Below are 22,681 nucleotides of genomic sequence, written 5' to 3'. Positions count from 1 at the left end.
CTGTTTTCCTTCATAAAGTAGAAAGAAGCTGAGTTTTTGTTTAGAGAGGAATTATAATTATTCTTTAGTGTGAATTATGGTTTTCCACGTCACCTGCCTCTACTCTTAAGTCTTGGAGGAATCTCTAAAACTAGAGAAAATTAGGGAAGTTTTTTTTTTTTTTTTAAAAGAAAGATTTGGTACAACTTGGAACTTTAACTGTGGTTCTACTTCTGGAGTACCATCTTGATTATTTCCCCTTTTTATTTCCCCAGGCGAATTATCAATAAACACACTGATGAATCTTTAGGTGATTGCTCTTTCCTTAACACATGTTTCCACATGGATACCTGTAAATATGTTCACTATGAAATTGATGCTTGCGTGGATCCTGAGGGTCCTGGCAGCAAGGACCATACACCAAGCCAGGAGCTTGCTCTTACACAGAGTGTTGGAGGTGACTCCAGTGCAGATCGACTCTTTCCACCTCAGGTATTTGCATGCTTAGAAAACTCATTTTGACTTAATGGATTTCTGTCTCAATAGTACAGTCATACATGTAGGAAAGAGGGCATAATTTAGCAACTTGTCTTGCTGGTTGGGAATGAAGTGGGATAGATATAAGGGAGTAGAAAATCAAATGGAAAAGGGATGGGACCATGAATTTAAGAGTGAAGGAAGGGAAGATGACCAAATGCCACCTCACGCAGTGGATCTGTTGTGATATCCGTTACCTGGACGTCAGTATCTTGGGCAAGTTTGCAGTTGTGATGGCTGACCCACCCTGGGATATTCACATGGAGCTGCCCTATGGGACCCTGACAGATGATGAGATGCGCAGGCTCAACATTCCAGTACTGCAGGATGATGGCTTTCTCTTCCTCTGGGTCACAGGCAGGTAATACAGCTCAAAGATATGTAGTTATGAGCAGATATAGTATGGTGAGTACTGGGTTTCCTAGCCCTGCTATTAAATATATGACTGATTTAGACTTTTTTAAGACTTATTTATAACACAAATGATACTATGAATCATATAACTCTGAATTTGCACCTTAAGAAAGGTAATGTCTTATGAGTACTTTCACTGTTTCATTCTTGGATCCACCTTGTTGCTCAGATGGTATCTGTATCTTGCATGTAAATGGTTCACTGAGTATCTACTGGAGGAAAAAAAGGTTTTTTGGGTTTTTTTCCAGAATAAGGATGCTTTACCATTATGTTACATTTCCAGCCTTTTTATTTATTTTCCAAGACCGGATCTTGCTAAGTTGTGGTCCTTCTGCCTCAGCATCCCAAGTTGGTGGGATCATAGGCATGCAGCACCATGCCCAGCAAAAAAAATTTCTGATCTTAATAACAGATATTTTGAAGGGAGAGAAAAATCAGGGCATACAAGTAATTAATCGTTATTTCTTTTCAGAGCCATGGAGTTGGGCAGAGAATGTCTTAACCTCTGGGGGTAAGTAGCAATTGTGTTGCTTTAAGGGAAATTAATACTTGTTATGTTGTGAGGTAATGTGTTCCCTGCTCCCCAGAATATAGCTGATTCCTTGCCTTTATAGATAATACTGTCCTCAAAACTGTAAAAGTCTGGTTAAAACTTTGTCTTATGCCTCACAGTTATGAACGGGTAGATGAAATTATCTGGGTGAAGACAAATCAACTGCAGCGCATCATTCGGACTGGCCGTACAGGTCACTGGTTGAACCATGGGAAGGAGCACTGCTTGGTGAGCAGCAGTATGGTCCTATTCAATAAGAGGAATTGATTTCTCTATAGAGAAAAAGTTGAAAAATGTAATTTCATAAGGTAATCCTGTTCTCTGTGGTGAGCAGGTTGGTGTCAAAGGAAATCCTCAAGGCTTCAACCAGGGTCTGGATTGCGATGTGATTGTAGCGGAGGTATGTGCTTCCTGAGGCATCCACATCTTTCACATTTACATTATCATTCATGTCAGGTGTATTTTCATCCTAAGTTTTTCTCATATGGATCATAAACATGATAGGGCTAGAACTACAATCTTGGGTAACTTAAAAAGTAGCTATTGGTGTCTTTATTTTTTAGGTTCGTTCCACTAGTCATAAACCAGATGAAATTTATGGCATGATTGAGAGATTGTCCCCTGGCACTCGCAAGATTGAGTTGTTTGGACGACCACACAATGTGCAACCCAACTGGTAAGATGACTGGAGAACAAGCTAGCCCCCAAGGTGCATACTGTTTATAAATAAGGACAGAAATCAACGTGAGCTTCACATCCATTCTGGTAGTTGGTAATGGGCTTCAAAGGATTTAAGTAGCTTAAGCTTGTACTCCAATACTAACTGGAAACCCAACAGTTTCTAGGACCCAAGGCACTATTCTCTCCACTCAGTGCTTGAATCTGTTTCTATGTGCTGTATTAAATCTGCCCCCTGGTGGCTACTAAGAATCTATTCACTCTGTCAACAGTAGTAATATCTTCTATTCCTTTAAAAAACATGTTGTTTGTGTTTTATTTACCCAAGGAGTTGCATCAGCAACTTTGTGAAGCAAGCTTGGCTAGGCATCAGTTAGTAACCCTTTGATAATACACATCCAGCTTTTATGTTTTGTTTTTTTATTTGGGGGGTACCTGGGATTGAACTCAGGAATTGAGCCACGTCCCCAGCCCTTTTTTTTTTTTTTTGTATTTTACTTAGAGACAGGGTCTCATTGAGTTGCTTAGTGCTTCACAGCTGCTGAGGCTGGCTTTGAACTCATGATCCTCCTGTCTCAGCCTCCCAAGCCGCTGGGATGACAAGCGTGCACCACCATGCCCGGCACATCCCCCGTTTTAACATCAGCATCTGTGCCAATACTTAACTAGTCATGCTACCATATGCTCTTCTGGTGTTATGGTCTTTTAAAATGAACAGACATGAATATTAGATGGGATAAAAGGCAGTCTTAATAAAACATCTTGCATCTTTTAATAATAAAGCCCTTTAATTCCAGGATTTCTGTTTGACATGTTTCAGGATCACCCTTGGAAACCAACTGGATGGGATCCACCTACTAGACCCAGACGTAGTTGCACGGTTCAAGCAAAGGTATCCAGATGGTATCATCTCTAAACCTAAGAATTTATAGAAGCACTTGCTTCAAGATTAAGCACCCAGAGCCATGACTTTGTAGGCTACACTGAAGAATTATATTTGTACAATAGCTTTTCCCCTTATTTAAATAAAGGTTTGTATTATAATTAGGATTTTGAGGTGACATTCTGGCTTTATTACTTAACAGTGTGTGTTCTTGTACAAACTCATCTCTCAAGTATAATTTCTTCTAAGTAAAATAGGAAATGTTATCTATCTCATTAGGTGATTGTGAGGGTTTTAAACTGATTGCATGGAAAGCCCGGACATGTTGATCATTAAAAAACAAGGTCTGTACAGAATCAAAGTGATTAGCAATTAGTGATTCTTATCCAACCATGGTTGAATAAGGAGGTTCTCTAGGAAAGTATTTTTCAAGTTAAATAAATTTGAGTTTACTTAAGACCATCACCACTAGGGCTATTATGCTCTAAACTTTTACTTATTGTTACAATTGTGTAGTTTTGCTCATCTATTATTCTATAGTTTATTTCCAAGAAAAATCAAGTAAGCTCATCTTAGGAAGTGCCAAGAGTATACAGAGAATTGTCCTGCATTATGCAAATGAAAACACTGCTGTTCTAACATTTAAAAGATATTTTATCCGATAATAGAACTTTTTAAGAAAGGCTTTGGTGAAGCCTCTTATGATAATTTAAGGGTGGGGTCTCCCTATTATATTCAAGTTTTGATAACAAGTCAGATGAGGAAGGCTGTTGACTGCAGAAAAGTTATTTGTAAAGAAAAACTCTTGGGTGATGCCATTTTCTCTATAGCTCAATGTGCCTACTGTGCTGAAAACCTTTGTCAAAGCAGTGTAATGATATATTAGTAATGCTATCTCTTATTCATCCCCTGCTTTTTGGGGGAATGCTGAGGATTAAATCTCTCTACCACTGAGCTTTTCCCCTAATCCCTCTTAACCTTTTTAAAATGAATGCACACAGTGGTGTTTTCTCCTAGCATCAAGACTGAATAATTCTCCCATCATTTTAATTATATTTTAGGCAAGTTCTATGACAATTACATCAGAGTTCCTCTAAGCACCCATACCACCACCCCTACAACCCCTATGATTTGCTTATCCATACTCCTTTCGCCCTTTGCTTTGCTGTTTTCCTGATATTTTGCTTATAGTTAAAAGTAAAGAGCAATTCCAGAATACAGCAAACTCTGTGGCCCTGCTCTGTAACTTGGTCTCTGCTAAAGGAAGGAAAAGGGGATAAAGCATGAAGGGACCATCAAAGCTTGATCAGGCACTACCAAAAGCCAAGCTTGAGTTTCAAAACAGACTCTTGGAGTTGTTCCCAGCATATAGATCTTCACTGGCTTGGAGTAGAACAGGAAAGACTATTTCACAAACACCACAGTGTTTGAATTTCTAGAGGCTACCCAGGCCAAGAATACATCCCTAAGAGAGAAAAAGATAACACAAACTTAGAATTACAACCTATATAGGTTCATTTTAACATTCTTAAACAAATAGGTTCCCAGGTAATTTATTGCAGTATCAAAGTGAGATAGTATACTTTTTAAATCAGAGTTAGAGGCAATGTTAATCTACTGTAAAGGACTTGAGATAGGATATACAAATGCCTTGTTTTGTGGATATAGGTAATTCTCAAAAAATTTGGGTAGAGAGAACTGTTTACTCCCTCACACTGAGCACCTTGTTATGCTACTTTCCAATTCCCTAAATGGGGGAATGTAATAAGGATTATGAATCTTAATTCACAATCACTTACCAGCTTAATGTGTCATCTTTATTTTTTAACCTCCCTACCCCCTGTACTAGGGATTGAATCCAGGGGTGCTTAACCAGTGAGCCGTATCCCCAGCCCTTATTACTTTTTTTTTTTTTTTTTAATTTATTTTTTAGTTTTAGGTGGACACAATATCTTTATTTTACATTTATGAGGAGCATGCATGCATACTAGGCAAGCATGATACCCCACCCCCCCCCTTACTTTTTATTTTTATTTTTTTGTGATGCTGGCAATTGAACCCAGGGCCTGTGCATGCAAGGCAAGCACTCTACCAACTGAGGTATATCCCCAGCCCTTATTTTTTATTTTTAGACAGTCTTGCTAAGTTGTTGAGGCTGGCTCTAACTTGTGATCCTCCTGCCTCAGCCTCCCGAGTTGCTGGGATTCTAGGTGTGTGCCACTGCACCCAGCTAAATCATCTGTTTTTTAATGAACATATGTAGGTGAATGTGATAATTATAAAGTGTAAATTGCTAATTATGTCCTCTGGCTGTGTGGCAAATGGCAACTTTTTTGAGGTGCTAGAGTTGAACCTAGGGCCTCTTGCTAGTTAAATACAAGTTACATCATCAGTCCTAAGTTTAAACTTTCTAAAGCAAGGGAACTTTTCTAGTAGCCTCTCATCAGATATAGCAGCCTGCTGTCCATTAGGTAAAAGATAATGCTGATAATATGTTCAATATTACCATGTTTTCCACCACAGGAACTGTAAACTCACCTGCAGTGTTTCACCACACACTCATTGCTGCAGTATTCATTGTCCCAATCCTTACTCACAACGGGAGGGTTCTCACAACCAGACCTTACACAGCGAGGCTGGGGTGAGAGTGTCACAGGAGACCCACTCACCAATTCAACATCCATCTGAGAAGGAGATTCGACCTATGACAAGAAGAGAGCAACAAGATGAATCACATTCTTACTTGCCTGCCAGCTAGCTAGTCAAATTTTATCCTTAGGATCCAATGAGTAAAATATATTCTTTTTATAGGGATAAAGTTCCAGAAAAAGGTGAGTTTGTGGTATCCCCATTTATAGAGCTTTGTAAAGAATGAAATGAAGATTCTCCTCAATAGGGGAAGGCTGGGCATATGCTAATGCTAGTGTTAATGTAATTCATCACTGATTTTTTTCTTTTTGGGTACTGGGGATTGAACTTAGAGGCACTTGACCATATCCCCAGCCCTATTTTGTTTAGAGACAGGGTCTCAATTGTTCAGAGGCTTGCTTTTGCTGAGGCTGGCTTTGAACTCATGATCCTCCTGCTTCAGCCTCCTGAGCCAATGGGATTACAGGTGTGCGCCTGTTTGGGTGAGCCTGGCCTCATCACTGAATTTATTCACACTTAGATGATATTCCTCTGGAAGTATCAAAATTAATATGTGAGTACAGGTTCAGTCAATCTCAACTAGTTGGGGAGGACTAAGACAAAATATATTGCTATTAGAAAAAGTGAAATTTGGAAATCCAGAGTTTCCTGTTGATAGAGTATTACTTTTTGAAATGATTATTTAATTGTAGAACCAGAGGAGAGTCTCAGACCTTCACCCAATCCCTCCCCCATCTTTTTTTTTGGTGCTGGTGCTAGGAACTAAAAACCCAGGGCCTCACATGTTACCCTAGCCCTCTTTGAGACTTTATGGAACCTAAGCCTTGCTCTTGCAAGGCAAGCACTCTCACTGAGTTATATTTTCAGCCTACCCACTACATATGAACGCATCAAGCTAAGTAATTAAGACCTAGTAGAGGGGCTGGGATAGTGGCTCAGCAGTAGAGCGCTCACCTAGCATGTGTGAGGCCCTGGGTTTGATCCTCAGCACCACATAAAAATAAAAGAGATTGTGTCCAACTACAACTAAAAAATAATATTTAAAAAAAAATTTTTTTTTGTAGTTGTAGATGGACATGGACAGCATGCCTTTATTTTATTTGTTTATTTTTATGTGGTGCTGAGGATCGAACCCAGTGCCTCACAAGTACAAGGCAAGCGCTCTACCTCTGAGCCAAGCCCCAGCCCCTAAAAAATATTAAAAAAAGGACCTAGTAAAAGTGTAAGTACTTATAACTACAAAGTTTAGGATCCTTGGGGAGACACCTCTAAATAAGAACTATAGGTTATATAATTATTTCTTTCTCATAAAAGCACAGTGTTATCTCTGCTTAACTTACGGAGTGATCTAGGACAGAAAGACATTGTTTTTTTTTTTTGCCCAAAACAAGATTTTGGGTGGAAGAACTCACTGCTACAGAGAACTGTCATCTGTCTGAAGGATGTTTCTTTTTTCTTTTTAATTTTATTTTGTTGATTGTTATTATACATGATAGTAAGTTACACATGACAGTCTGCAAGTCTGCAGAATGTTTCCTACTCCAGGTTGCCAGGCATTAAATGCTAGCAGCAACTCCTACTTTTGAAAATGCTCTTACACATTTCCATTGGTCTAAAGGAAACAATTAAAAACAGGCTTACCTCAGGAACTACGTCTGTAATCATCTCACAGATGGTCTCAGGGGAGGTTGCCTCTACTGTATGGGCTTCAGGACTGCTGTTCATAGGTCGCTCAGGACTGCTTTCCACAGCTGGCGGGACTAAGGTAGTCTGCATTTTCAGAGTGGGTGGAGGCACAATCTTGCTTTGCAGAGGAGGTGGCTGTTGTTGTAAATTGATTCGAACTTTCTGAGGTGGAGGCTGTTGCATGGCCTGAAGTGGAGGAGGCTGCTGCAGAATGGTGACTTGCTGCTGAGTTGGGGGCTGAGGCATCTGTTGTAATGGAGGGGGCTGTAGTCGAGGCGGAGGCAGTTGCATAGAAGCAGCAGCTGCTGCTGCTGCCTGCAACACTGACCGAGTAACAATCTGGGCTTGCTGGCTGGGCTGGATGGTAGCTGTACTAGTTTGACCTAATTGAAGCCCCCGGGAGGTCACCACTGTGGCTGGGATAACAGTAACCATCCCTCCTTGAGACATGGTAATAGAAGAGGGCAACATCTGTTTGGTAATAATCAACTTCGTGATATTGGGCTGACCCCCAGCCCCAGAAGATGCCTGGTTTGCCACATAGGATGAAAGAGTGGAGTTAACAACGATGCAAGGCGACAGGGCCGGGGACTCTGTTGAGGCTGGTGCTGGAGATGCTGGGTCAACAGTGGCCACAGGTGGCGGTGAAGGAGTCTGTGATGGTGGCACTGGATCCAATTCCACTGTTTCTACAGTGGCCTAAAAGAAGACCAAAGCAGAAAAAGGAGGGGAAAGTAATTGAGAGATTTGCTCTTCACTGCAGGACATCCATTCTAATTACTTTTCAAGAAAAGATATAGTTTTTAAAGGAGCAGCTCTGAGTCCTCCCTTTGCTAACTTAAGTGCTAGAAATAAACTCAAAGACTGTCAAGGTTTCTAGATGTGAAATAATGGAAAAGCTATTAAATATTTTTTAAAGCTTTTAATATTACTTAGTGTTGGTATTTACTTATAACCACTAACAGCTAGAAACAAATGAATAAACAAAACTTATTGGTTTAAATGTTCATTTATTCTAACCCTCTTACCTGACACTCTTGGTTGTCTTTATATGCAGCCAGAGCCTTTAGATACTCTTTTTTGGCAGCTTCAGTTTTCCTCTTATACACCTGCAAGAGAGAAACTGTTTATAAAATTCCCACACTCTTGGGCTGGAGATGTGGCTCAAGTGGTAGCGCACTCGCCTGGCATGCGCGTGGCCTGGGTTCAATTCTCAGCACCATATACAAACAAAGATGTTGTGTCCACCGAAAACTAAAAAATAAATATTAAAATTCTCTCTCTCTCAAAAAAAAAAAAATCCCGCACTCTTAAAAATGACTGATAATTCTGTATTATTCATCAGTGAATATAGTGAATGACAATGCATCTCGCTCTGATCCCAACTCTGAGAGCCCAAAAGACAGCCCCCAAGACAGACTCACTCCATTGAGCATGCCTCTGAAAGTCAAGCATCAACAAGAGTCTTGCCAGAATAACCTCTAAAGTGAAAATCAATGCATTCTCACTTCTGTAACAGCAACAAAAAAACTCACTCTGGCCCCCAAACTAAGATCAGTAGTATTCTGCTTAGACTGAGTCTGTCCATAACCTTTAAGAATGTGGTAAATTGCTTGGCAAGATAGTCACAGAATTCCTCCCAATCTGCACTGCCTTTGTCTTATCAAAAGCTAGGGCAAAGAGGCTAAGGCTTTGCTCAGTGGTAAAGTTCTTGCCTTGTATGTGTGAGGCACTGGGTTCAATCCTCAGCACCACATAAAAATAAAAAAGATACTGTGTTGTTCACCTATAACTAAATAAACATTAAAAAAAAAAAAAAAAGCTAAGGCATAGCCAGGCATGGTGGTGCATGATTGTAATGCCAGTGACTCTGGAGACTGACACAGGAGGGTCACAAGTTCAAAGCTAGCCTCAGCAACTTAGTGAGGCCCTAAGGAACTTAGCGAGACAAAACAAAAAATACTGGGGACGTGGCTCAGTGGTTGAGAGCCCCTGGGTTCAATCCTGGGTATTAAAAAACAAAAAACTAGAGCATATTTCTCATTTTTTAAATCTGGACCAGCTCTTATGACTTGTTTGATCATCACAATGTAATTGAAGTGACACTGAGATTTAGGAGACTCGTGAGGCACCTATTTTCCCATTCTTGGAATGTTATTCTTTGGTCTGCCATACTGTAAATAAACTAGTCTAACCTATTTGAAGAAGAACCAACATCTTAGCCAATAGGTAGTACCAACTGCCAGTTATGGACAAAATAGTCCTGGGCATCCATACTAGCTTTCCCGCTCCATGCCTGGTACTGCAGTTTGAACTTGGGGCCTCATGTAGGCTAAGCTACATCCCCAGCCCTCAGCTACCATTTGATTACAATCAGTGATTAGCCAGGTACAATGGCACATGCCTATAATCCCATGGAAACTGAGGGTGGAGGACAAGTTGGGCAACTCAGCAAGACACCGTCTCAAAATAAAAAGCCTGTGAATACAGCAACAGAAAAACTAATCAATCCCCACAACCATATGAAATAATAAATGGCTGCTGTCTTAAGCCATTAAATTTGTGGTAATTCGTTCAGCAGCAGCAGATAACTGATAGAAATTATCTGCAATAAATTCAGCTTTTTGTTTCAAGTATTAATAAGACTTGCTTTGCTATAAGACATGAGTCTAGGGGAAGTCACTTTCAATTGTTGTATCTTATATAGTATCAATTTTCTTTTTGAAGAGACAGGGTCTTACAAAAAAAAAAAAATCCTGAGTTAAGGATGTACACCATTCATTTTATTTTTTAGGGAGATTAATGAGATTCTAAATACAAACTTTTACAGTTAAGATCAACATGCAACTTTTTAAGAAATAGCCTAATATCAAAAATTGGAAAAAATAAAAGCTTAGAAACATTAAATATCTAAATATCACAGAGTTAATAGATACACGAGGAATTATGAGAGAAATTATTAATGGAAAGCACATATGATTTTGAGTTAAAACAATCTAGATTTGTGTCTCAATAGTACCATTTAAAAGTTTTATGAGTCTCCACTCTCAGTAAAGACGGGTAGGGGGAATGGGTGTGGTGGTGCATGCCTGTAAACCCAGCAACTCAGGAAGGAGAAGCAGAGGCAGGAGGATCACATGTTAAAGACAGCCTCAAGCCAAGTGCGATTGTTGCACACCTGTAATTCCAGGGACTCGGAAAGCTGAGGCAGGAGGATCCTGAGTTCAAAGCCAGCCCCAGCGACAGCCAGGCACTAAGCAACTAAGTGAGACCCTGTCTCTAAATAAAATACAAAATAGGACTGGGGATGTGGCTCAGTGGCCAAGTGCCCCGAGTTCAATTCCCAGTACCCCTCTGCTCCCCACCAAAAAAAAAGCCTCAGCAACTTAGTGACTACCTAAAAAAAATTTAAAAGGGCTGGGGATCTGACTCAGTGGATAAATGTCCCTGGGTTCAATCTCCAATACCAAAAAAATAAAGAGGGGTGGGGTGAGGGGAGGAATGGTGGCTATTTTACAGGTATGGAAAGACAGTTTACCAGCGGTGCTTTATCACTGAGCTATATCCCAGACCTATTTAAAAATTTTCTATTTTGAGCCAGGTGCAGTGGCACACACCTGTAATCCTAGTGACTCAGGAGGCTGAAACAGGAGGACTGCAAGTTCGAGGCCAGTCTCAACAACTCAGTGAGGCCCTAAGCAATTTAGAGAGTCTCTATCTCAAAAAATAAAAAGGGCTGGGATGTAGTTCAGTGGTAAAGAACCCCTGAGCTCAATCCCCACTACCAAAAAAAAAAATTCTATTTTGAGACAGGGTCTTGCTAAGTTGGTTAGGGTACAAACTTGCAATTCTCCTGCCTCAAACTACATATATGTGCCACCATCCCCAGCCTAGATGCAATATATTTCTTCTCTGTGTGTGTGTTATAAAATTTATTGGTGTAGGCATTCAGACACTTCAAGGTGGGAAAGATGATATGCAGATTCTACTACCAGGTGCAAAAGAAAACTGTGTGGGAAGGATGGTACATCTGTAAATCTGGTGCACATCAGCAGTAGCATGACTCCAAAGGTTAGATAAAAGTGCTTAATCTGGGGGAAATTCAGAATAATAATTTAAAGGTTCACAAGGCAAGGTATTTTCCAATCTAAAACACTAAGAAGAATGAATTGAACATAATGTTCCTCTGTTTATATATGAATACACAACCAGTATAACTACACATCATGTTCAACCATTAAGAATGGGATCCTAATTAGAATTAGTTATACTCCTGATATGTATAATGTCAAAATACTTTTAGATATACTGTCATGTATATCTAAAAAGAACAAATTTTAAAAATTTTAAAAACCCACTTCCAGCTGTGGTGGCGAATTCCTGTAATCCCAGCAGCTGGGGACAATGAGGCAGAGGCAGGAGGATTGCAAGTTCAAAGTCAGCCTCAGCAAAAAGCAAGGCACTAAGCAAACTCAGTGAGACCCTGTCTCTAAGTAAAATACAAAATAAGGCTGGGGATGTGACTCAGTAGCCAAGTGCCCCTGAGTTCAATCCCTGGTAAAAAGGAAAAAAACAAAACAGAACCCACTAAGAAACAGTACCATTTAATGAAAAGGGAAATCAACCTTTAAGTACATCAAAAGGGGTTAAGAGTAATGAGAAGAAAATTTGCATTTTTGAGGTACAAATGAGTGTTCCATAGAGGGGCATTAATGGCAAACCCTGCAGATAAAAAATAAAGCCCAAATCGCTGGTTACATAATTCTAAATTTACATGTAATGAAGGCAAAGCAATAGGCTCAAGTTATGGCCTGCCAAATATTTATACCATAAATATTTATGGAATATTTTTAGATATTTTGATGCAATTTTTTATATTACTTTTTTACTGAGAATTTCTTTTTAATTTTTAATTTTTTAGTTGTTGATGGACCTTTATTTTATTCATTTATTTATATGTGGTGCTGAGAATCGATCTCAGTGCCTCACATATGCTAGGCGAGCTCTCTACCACTGAGCCACAACCCCAGCCCTGTTATTGATAATTTTAAAATAGGCTTTATGTGTTAGGGACGTAGCTCAGTGGTAGAATGTGGCTTAATGTGCAAATTTCTGGGTTTCACCCTCAGCACCACAAAATACATACATAATGTATTTAGATATAATGGGGTTTTCTGAATTCAGTGTACAGCTGGAACTTCTCATAGGATGATATATGAATGCCATTAACAAAAAGCTGACAGATAAGGAAGAAAGTTGAAAATATAAGACATGCCTATAATCCCAGTGACTCAAGAGGCTGAGGCAGAAGGATTACAAGTTACAGGTCAGGCTCAGCAAGTTAGTAAGACTTTTTCTCCCATAAAAAAAGAAGAAAAAAAGTTGGAAGAAAACCTTTTTTTAATCTTAAAAACTTCTGGAGCATTCACTATCCACATTTCTTTTTTCCTTACCTGTTTTTGTTCCTCTCCAAGACTGTCCCACATGGAAGCCACAATTTTTGAAACCTCTCCAAAGGTGGCATTAGGATTCTGTCCCTTGATGGCAGCCTGTGTATCACGAAAGAATAAAGCATATGCTGAAACTGGTTTCTGAGGTTCATTAGGATCTTTCTTTTTTCTCTTCTTTGGGGCCTTCTGCTTTTTCCCTGCTTCCACTACCACTGTCTTCTGACTGGGAAGTTGCTGTAGGAGAGAAAAGAGAGAGAATTATAAGATGGAAGAGATCAAGTACTATTGTTTTGAGAACTATAAGAAAATGATTTTTATATGGGGGAAATAGCCACATGCATGAAATTTATGCTAAAAGTAAAAGCAATAGGTTTAAAAGTTATGAGTAAAATATATGAAGACCAATAAGAATAGGGATTGAGAGACTGGAAGTTGAGAGGTGGGACCCCACAACCCAGAAGGAAACAGGAGATGGTGGGGTAGGAGCAAAGAGTACTGATTAGGAACTAAAATTTATGCTAAGAGTTTTGTCCTAGAACATCATGTTAATTAATTTTGGCAGGGAATGCCTCACCCTCCTGAAATCCTCAACACCATCCTCATGAAGTGAACTTGTAGGTGAAGGGGTGGTTGAAAGACGATCCTCAGGTGACTGGGCAGGTGGCAAGATGGTGCCACCCCCTAAGCTCAAACCCAGTTGAGAACTCAGTTCTGACTGATCAATGGTGGTCAACTGGCTATGCCCCATCAAGCCAGAGGTCATGTCTGTCATTGGTACATCAATTGTAACAGGTGGGTTGGCACTATACTGAGTTCCTATAGAATGGTCCAAGTCCTGAGAGAAGCAAAAGGACTAATTAAACACTAAATATAAAAAAGCACCACTTCCCCCCTGAATGCAGGACAGCTTATACTTTGCTTACCCAGACTGTATCATAATTTAAACTCTACAAAACATCAAATAATCTATCTACCTAAAAAACATATTAAGCATTTAAAAAATGTACAGAGATTAGCAAATCCACTTCTTTGCATTCAAAGACCTATTCTAAAATAACTAAAAATAATCAGAGAAGTTTTAATCTTGAACATATTACCTTAAAAAGCAAATATTTACTCAGTAAACTGTGATAGAGACAACACATACGAACAAGAAAAACTTTTTTAAAAATTTGTTTTTTGGTACTGGGGATTGAACCCAGGGGTGTTATACCAATAGTTACATCCTCAGCCATTTAAAAAATTTATGAGACAGGGTCTTTCTTGTTAACTTGGGTCTCAACTAAGTTGCTGAGGCCAGCCTGGAACCTGTGATCTCCTGCCTCAGCCTCCCAAGTCACTGGGATTACAGGCATGTGCCAACCAAGTCCAGAAAAAATAATGGCATTTAAAGCTGCAAAGCACAGGCAATTAAAATAGATAAGACCAATATTAAGAGCTGTTTGACAACAAATATAGAACTGTAGACAGGCTACTGGATATGTGCTGGAAACTCAACAATTTAACTTACAGCACATAAAAATCCACAATTAACACTACATTAAATTCAAATCATTTTTAAATAAATCTGTCAATGTGCCAACTACCATACATTTTAATTCTAGGATGTGAAGGCCACAGTAAAAAGGAGAAAAAAAACAACATTATTTTTGTTCCCCCCACCCGCCCAAAAATCATAACATATCATTTTAAGGGCTGACATCAGACATTTTATAATCTAAAATCATTTTTCAAGTAAAACTGACCCAGATAGTAACACTCTTTTATTCAGGTGATATTAAGTCTTCGTTGGTGAACCTTTAGCAACAAGAAAAAACCAAGTAATACCCAACTATTGTAGAAAATAAAGAGTAACTTTTGTCTTCCCTAACACTATGCCCATGAATTTAAGTGAGCCTAATGATGCCCCTTACCATGGTCAAGCCCCCACTCAGGAGCCCCCCGCCCTGCTCCATCAAGCCATGGGTCATGCCCACAGGCATGTCCAATGTCTGGACCCCATACTGGGCTGAAAAACTGCCATCCTGTGAGGAGGAAGGGTCTGCCAGGTCATCAAAGTGGCCAACCACATCTGAGACAGCCAGTGAGGGATCAGAATCCAAGGAGATAGGTGGGATTTCAAATTCCTCATCACCCAAGCTTGGTGTATGGAATGTCTGTAGGGGGAAAAAGGGAAAAAGAATTAGTAGAAAGAGGAAAAACTCCAAATTGCGAAGTTAAAAAAAAAAAAAAAAAGAATGGCAAGGTACTAGAGATTTTCAGTATCTCTTTTCAGCTTGTGATAATATTTTTATTCTAGTTTAATTTTACAAATACCATTCCTCTTTCTCATGGCTTTGATCATATGACACACATAAGTCACAAGCCTGCCAATATCAATCACAATTTTCAATTTTTTTTTGGTGGTGCTGGGGATTTAACTCAGGGCCTTGTGCATGAGAGGCAAGCACTCTACCAACTGAGCTATATCCCTAGCCCCCCAGCCCACAATTTCTAATTCTTTTATCTCTTATTAACCTTAACCATCTTGGTTGCCCTAAATTATTGTCTATTGTTCTAATGAATAATTTTTTCAGTCCTAATTAGGAACCAGCCTTTATATATAACCTGTTTAACTGTGTTACTTAAAATTTCTCTAAATATTTAATAGATTAAATTACACTTAACTGTCAAACCACAGAAATTATTGTTGACTTACCAATTATCTTTGTTGTTATGTTCCTTTGATGCAAATCCTGATACTGTCATGGGAAACTTATCCTCCTCTAAAATAGCTGCACATAAAATCTACCTCTCCTCCATTTTAGAAATTATAATTTCTTTTCAGCATGGGGACTGAACCTAGGGCCTTGCACATCTAGGCAAGCCCTCTACCAGAGTTACACCTTCAGCTAGAAATTATAATGTTAAAAAAAAAAATAAGATTCCTATTTATACAGGATTTTGGGGAAAACCCAACAATGCCAAGATATGGATGGATAACACTAAAGAGAAAGAGCCTGCCAAAGCCAAAAGGCAAACTAGTTCTTTTAGCAGTTCTTGACTAGTCTTGGTCTGATCAAAACTTTCTGAAAGAGATGGAACGAAAAAAAAAAAAAAAAAGAACTTCTACTGGCTAAAGACCCAATCCCTTCCTCTTGGACCAACTAGACCAATAATTCACTCTTTCTATTCTGAATAGGACCACCCCACACAGAGCTAAAAGCAACATCTAATCTCAGATATAACTGCCATGATTCTTTTTTGACACCAAAAACTATAATGGAAGATATGTAGCAGTAGAGCATTATAAGTAACAGCAAAAGACTAGTGTCAGAAACACCTGGGTTCAAGTACCAGCTCTGCCACTTACTGTATAACCTTGAAAGGTTTTCCTCATCTATAAAGCAGGGATTATAATGGTAATCACCTCATATGGCTGAGGAAAAAATGGGATTTAGTGCATAAAGCTTATCACATTGCCAGATACATATAATTGCTTAACAATAACCATTTTTAAAAAATTACTTTTTATATAGTTGCAGATGGACAGCATGCCTTTATTTATGTTTTTATGTGGTGTGGAGATCGTACCCAGTGCCTCACACATGCTAGGCAAATGCTCTGACACTGAGCTACAGCCCCAGCCCAAAACCAACCTTTTTTTAAAAAAATATATTCTTTAGTTGTCAGTGGACCTTTATCATATTTATTTATATGCAGTGCTGAGAAACCCAGTGCCTCACACATGCTAGGCAAGCGTTCTACCACTGAGCCACAATCCCAGCCCCTAACCAGTTTTTTTTTTTAAATATTTATTTTTTAGTTTTCGGTAGACACAACATCTTTATTTTATTTTTATGTGGGCTGAGGATTGAACCCAGCGCCCCGCGCATGCCAGGCAAGCACGCTACTGCTTGAGCCACATCCCCAGCCCCGCAACCAGTTTTTAATGATAATATTCTAATAGTTAATTTGCCACCTGCCCCAATAAATTAACATAGGTATCTAGAATTATAGAAACTTGCCTGCAAGTGCTCTCTCATTGAGCTATATATCCTCAGCCCTATCAATAAATTTTTTTTAAGGAACTCCATAAGGTTCCTCTAGACACAGAAAGGGCCTCACTATTATCAGTTTGTGTTTTAATAAAGACATAGCTGGAAGAATACGTCCAGTTAGTAGAAATTAGTAAGAAAAAAAGTATGCCTGTGAAATATTCAACCTCTCTAAGATATATTGGCAAAAGAATAAAAGTTTTTAAGAAGACAAAAAAATTGTTTTCAGGCTTTGTTTCTACATTTCCTCCTCGTTATTTTACTTTGATAAACATTTGTATTTGTGTGGGATATAATATGACTAGTATACAGTGTTTAGGAGCAAGTATGTTTGTTGTTTTTTGGTACTGGGGATTAAACCGAGGGGTGCTTTACCACTGACCTACATTCCCAGCCCTTTTTATTCTTTATTTTGAGACAGGGTCTTATTATGTTCCTGAGGCTGTCCCTGAACTAGTGATCCTCCTGCCTCAGCTGGGATTACAGGCATACACCACTGCCCCAGGCTAAGCAGGCAGTTCTTGATGGAAAAAACTAAAATTTTCCCAAGGAACTCAGTTTTTCTCAGTATACAACTCATAATTTCTGTTATTGTAGGAAAGTTCTTTAAGATTTTTTTCCTGAAATTTCAGTTTAGATTCATGTGAGCATTTTTCAGGAAGGAACAAGATTTTTTTTTTTTATCCTATTCTCAGGCAAACTAACAAAAAAACTTAAGAGGGACAGGGAAAAGAATCAAGGGAAACATTTACTGTACTAGATTAATAACTGAATATTCATTTTTATTTTGTTAAGATACAGATTTCTTTGGTAAAGCAAAAGATGCCTATCCTTTTCTGCTTATCACAACAAATAAAAAAGTTTCTCTGCCAAGATAGGAAAAATGATACTGTTTGTTAATGAAAAACTCCAAAAGAATCAAGATTCATATTCAAAACAAGGAACTAGTGTTCTATAAGTGACTACTACGACTCATAAACCATCAGGCCTGATTTCATGGACTACACCAGACATGGAAAGACTGCATTGTTTCAGATCAACAAGGCATTCTTTCTAAGCACCACCCCTTGGCATATGAAAAACAGCTTTTTATTTAGTATCTCTGGCTTTTATTGTGGCTTTTTGTTGTTGTTTACTTTTATTTTTTTCCATTAATTATAAATAGTAAGATAATAGCAATTATCAAGAACACAGAAGAGTAACTTTATGTTATACAAAACATAAGGGTTTACAAAATTTTTTTTTACATTTTTTTAGTTGTTGATAGACCTTTATTTTATTCATTTTTTATATATTGTGCTGAGAATTGAACCCAGTGCTTCACACATATGAGACAAGTGCTCTACCATTGAGCAACAACCCCAGCCCAGGGTTTACAAGTCTTTTACTGTAACATCTGTAAAATTAGGGGTAAAATCCACAATGAATATCCATTTTAATGGATCTATTTTGTAACTTTTCACTAGTAATAATAAAACCAAGTTAGAACTGTAGCAAATATTAAAGTGAAAATAAATTGTAAGGGGACTTAAGGAGAAAATAGGAACATGATGCAGCTACCTTCTCACTCAGCTTTTCTTTCATCTGTTAAATTACTGTATCTTTCTGGGAAGGGGTCAGTTTTAGAATTACAGATTATAAGGAACGATGCCTAGATAATGAACAAAAAGTTGAAAAATACCAATTCCCTTCCTTTTCGCATTACCCCATACCAAAACCCACAATTCATCATTTCCTCCTTTATTATATTTATTTATATATATGTGGTACTGAGAATCAAACCAGTGCCTCACACATGCTAGGCAAACACTCTGCTGCTGAGCCACAACCCCAGACTCCATCATTTCCTCCTTATTATATTTTTAAAATTTTTTATTTTTATTTTAAGGCTGGGGTTTTGAATTCTCCCACATTGAAGCCTCCCAAATGCAAAGCACAAGCTCTACGATTGAGTTTTACCTCCAGGTATGCATTACTACTTTAAAAAAAAACAAAAACACACTTTTTTTTTTTTTTCTCCTTAGGGCTGGGATTGTGGCTCAGTGATAGAACACATTTGCCTAGCATGAGGCACTGGGTTAAATTCTCAGCACCATGTATAAGTAAATGAATGAAATAAAGGTCCATCAACAGCTTAAAAAAATATAAAAAAAATTTTTTTTAGTTGTAGGCGAACACAATACCTTTATTTATTCTTATATGGTGCTGACAATCAAACCCAGTGTCTCACATGCGGAAGGCAAAGACTCTTGAGCTATAACCTCAGCCTTGACATTACTTCTCTAAATAGCTTTTTTTCTTTTTAATTCACTTTAGAGAACTTTTAATCTAAATGCTATTTATTCAACACTACACTAGTACACCAAGTTATTAAAATAATTGTTCTTTTGCCAGGCCTGGTGGCACACAACAGTAATCCCAGTGACTCAGGAGACTGATGCAGAAGGATTTCAAGTTCAAGGTCAGCCTCAATAATTGAGGGAGACCCTCAACAACTTGGCGAGATCCTATCTCAAAATTAAAAAAAAAAAAAGGATAGGGCATGTACGCACCCCTTGGTTCAATCCCTAGCACCTCCCACCCCACAAAAAAATTTCTCTTAAAATTTGATAGAGCACAGTGTGGAAGTACATGCCTGTAATCCCAGACTTGGGAACTGAGGCAGAGGATTAAAAGTTTGAGGCCAGCCCCAGCAACTTAGCAATACCCTGTCTCAAAATTTAAAAAAAAGTAAAATACGGGCTGGGGATGTTGCTCAAGTGGTAGTGTGTTTGCCTAGCATGCGTGAGGCACTGGGTTCAATTCTCAGCACCACATAAAAATAAAATAAAGATAATGTGTCCACCTAAAACTAAAAAAAAAAAAGTAAAATAAAGAGAACTGGGGATATAGTTTAGGAGTAAAGAGCCACTGGGTTGGGTCCCCTGCAAACTCCCCCCCCCCAAAAAAAAACCCCTCTTTCTCTCCCTGCCTGTCTCACTCACACACACACACAAAAAAAAAAAAAAAAAAAAAAAAAAAAAAACCCAACAAGAAAACCCTGATACAATAGTGAAAATTCCACCAATTCAGCCTAAAATAATTAACTTTTTAAAACATTATAAATAACCCTTCTCCCCACACCACCACGTTTTCTTTTTTCCCTTTTTGGTACCAGAGATTGAACACCATGGGCACTCAACCAATAAACCACACTCCCAGCTCCACCCGCCTTTAAATTTTGAGACAGTCTTACTAAATTGTTGAGGCTGGCTTTGAACTTGCAATATTCCTGCCTCAGCCTCCCACGCAGCTGGAATTAAGGCATGTACCACCATGCCCCACAACATTATAAATTCCTTTCCTAATTAAGGATGGGTATTTTTTTTAAATATTTTTTTAGTTGTAGATGGACACAATATCTTTATTTACTTATTTTTATGTGGTGCTGAGGATGGAACCCAGGGCCTCACGTATCCCAGGCAAGTGCTCTATTACCAAGCTACAACCCCAGCCCCAAGGATGGGTATCTTTATGACTCCCCCTGCTCCCCCTTACTGGAATTGAATCCTGGGGTGCTCTAACACTGAACTATACCCCCAGCCCTTTTTACTTTTTATTTTGGCAGGGACTCACTAAAATTGTCCAGGCTAGCCTCAAATTTGAGATCCTCCTGCCTCATCCTCCAGGGTTGCTAGGTTTACAGGCATGCACCACAAAGGCTAGCTTCTTTAGAACTTATCTCCCCCAGTGCTCACAGCACAAATCATTATTTAAGAGCCAAACTAATTAAACAAAGACTAAATTTCCTTCAGATCAGAAAACTTTCGTATATTAAACATGCTGTAACAAATGCTAAACCTTCTTCACTAACACCTGCTCTTTTAAAATTATTACTTATTTCATTGAGATATAACTATTGTAAGATACATAAATTGTAAATGTTTACCTCAGTGAATTTCTACATATGTAAACAGCCAAACATACCTGTTATAAAGATCAAAGATGCAGAACATTTCTGTCACTCTAAAAAATATCCTCTCCACAACAGGTATCATTATTTTTATGTTTAATTTTACCTAGTGTTTCTTTTCTTTTCTTTTCTTTTTTTTTGGTATCAGGGATTGAACTTGGGCACTCAACCACTGAGCCACACCCCCAGCCCTGTTTTGTATTTTATTTAGACACAGGGTCTTACTGAAGTTGCTTAGTGCCTCACAGTTGCTGAGGCGGGCTTTGAACTTGTTAACCTCCTGCCTCAGTCTCCGGAGCCACTGAGATTACAGGCATGCACCATGGCACCCAGCGCATAGTCTTCTTGATTTTCATAAATAAAATTTAACTCTTGGAGTGGCTAATCTACTTCTTGTTTCTTTCATATATATATATATGTGTGTGTGTGTGTGTGTGTGTGTAATATATACCCATTGTCATCTAATTCTCACCTTTGAAAATGTTAGAATTTATTAGAGGATAAGCCCATTTAACATCAATTGAGAATTCTTGAAACAAAGGAGCAATGCAAATGGTTCACAATGCTTTTGAAAAAATATTATAATCCTCAAAAGATGGTAGAAGATTCAAGATTCTGCATATTCTCAGACTGGGAAAATTTTGTCTCATTCACGTTTCACTCCTGCTTTGCTTAAACAAGTGACACATATTACAGTATGACAATATTTCAACCAAACCTTTTCCAGAAACACTTTAGAGCCTTACCATAGCCTTTACTTCTACTTCACAACATCATAAGAAACCATTATTACAGCCATTTGACAGCTGGAAAACTGTGACATGAAGATAAAGTAATCTTCTCAAAGTTGTCACTTGCAAACAAACACATGCTCTGTTCAACTCCTTTCATGTCCATTGGCAGCTATTTTCCTTTCCTGTTGTCATTAGCAAAACAAGCTGACATCATGTAAGTAAAAGAACTACTTTGACGAGTAGAAAACTGAGAGGAACAATATGATCCCTTCAACAGAGTTCAAGAATGAACACATGTTCAAGGTTAATCCCTGTTAGGCAAACTACTTCTCTGAACCCAATTTCTTTAGCTACTGAAAAAAAAAAAAAAATTCCTCGTCATCCCTCAAGATTGCTGTAGTTATTTCTTCCCAATTTCCCTCAGTCTTCTAACTCAGAATTACCCTCCTCCTTAAATGTTCTCTGTTTTCAATAACCTGGTTTGCTGATGCCAGCAGTTTCCCAGGGCTTCCGCAGGTCTTCTTTCCCTCCTAGAATCCTCATAGGCTCTAGAAGCAGCTACCACTGCTTCTACCACTTCCTCAAAACACAATCGCAGTCTCTGGTTCCGAATCCCCAGTCCCTGGCCTTCGCGCTCTCCTCCCCACCACCCTACCCCGCTCCGCTGCCTCAGTGTGCCCCCTACCCCCCGCAAGTGTCAGCAGCTCTTGCTCACCTCGGCCCCTGACAGGAAGGGGTGTGAGGGCCCTGTGATCGTCAGGTAATTGTCATTTCCTCCGGGAAACTGGAAACCAAAAGAGATCCGCGGGGATAAGTTAGGGGATGCAGGAAGTTAGCTTGAAGCGACGGATTCTGACCCCGACATTCTGACAACACTCTCCAAACCCCGCTTTCCGCTCCCGTCAGCCGCCTCTCCGCCCGGCTTCCCGCCTCTGCTTCAACCCAGTCGACCACGCTTCTCTCGCCAGCCTTCTTAGCGCCCGGATTCCTACCTCCATCTTCACACAACCGCTACCACCGTCTCAATCCCCTCATCTCTCCCACCAACCCTACTGGACTCGAAGTGCGTCACTTCCTCAAGGACGTGCGTCGCACTCGGCTGATTGGAAGGAGACGGCAACGAGTCAGG

General features: G+C 39.1%; 2 protein-coding genes across 2 annotated transcripts in view; one reads left to right on the top strand and one right to left on the bottom strand.

Annotated features, from left to right (window-relative positions):
• Positions 1 to 3,211, top strand: part of Mettl3 (methyltransferase 3, N6-adenosine-methyltransferase complex catalytic subunit) — a 14,307-nt gene extending 11,096 nt beyond the window's left edge. The window contains exons 5-11 of the mRNA XM_046441078.2: positions 255 to 471; positions 690 to 877; positions 1,403 to 1,441; positions 1,603 to 1,711; positions 1,818 to 1,883; positions 2,047 to 2,159; positions 2,982 to 3,211. Coding sequence (XP_046297034.1) covers positions 255 to 471; positions 690 to 877; positions 1,403 to 1,441; positions 1,603 to 1,711; positions 1,818 to 1,883; positions 2,047 to 2,159; positions 2,982 to 3,093 — 844 coding nt within the window. The 3' untranslated portion in view covers positions 3,094 to 3,211. The remainder of the gene's footprint in view (positions 1 to 254; positions 472 to 689; positions 878 to 1,402; positions 1,442 to 1,602; positions 1,712 to 1,817; positions 1,884 to 2,046; positions 2,160 to 2,981) is intronic.
• Positions 2,911 to 22,681, bottom strand: Tox4 (TOX high mobility group box family member 4). Its single transcript, XM_046441077.2, has 9 exons — positions 22,545 to 22,681; positions 22,268 to 22,336; positions 14,743 to 14,985; positions 13,404 to 13,664; positions 12,833 to 13,063; positions 8,408 to 8,488; positions 7,335 to 8,078; positions 5,583 to 5,746; positions 2,911 to 4,509 (listed from the first exon to the last, which is right to left on the bottom strand). Exons 1-9 carry the CDS (start codon positions 22,548 to 22,550, stop codon positions 4,449 to 4,451), a joined length of 1,860 nt encoding a protein of 619 aa, XP_046297033.1. The 5' UTR covers positions 22,551 to 22,681; the 3' UTR covers positions 2,911 to 4,448.

The sequence above is a fragment of the Marmota monax genome, unplaced genomic scaffold, assembly GCF_021218885.2.
Source record: "Marmota monax isolate L192 unplaced genomic scaffold, Marmota_monax_Labrador192_F-V1.1 WCK01_AAM20220418_F8-fsc00017, whole genome shotgun sequence".
Taxonomy (NCBI): Eukaryota; Metazoa; Chordata; class Mammalia; order Rodentia; family Sciuridae; genus Marmota; species Marmota monax.
The sequence above is the reverse complement of the archived record's forward strand: the minus strand, read 5'-3'. Positions and strand labels throughout refer to the sequence as shown.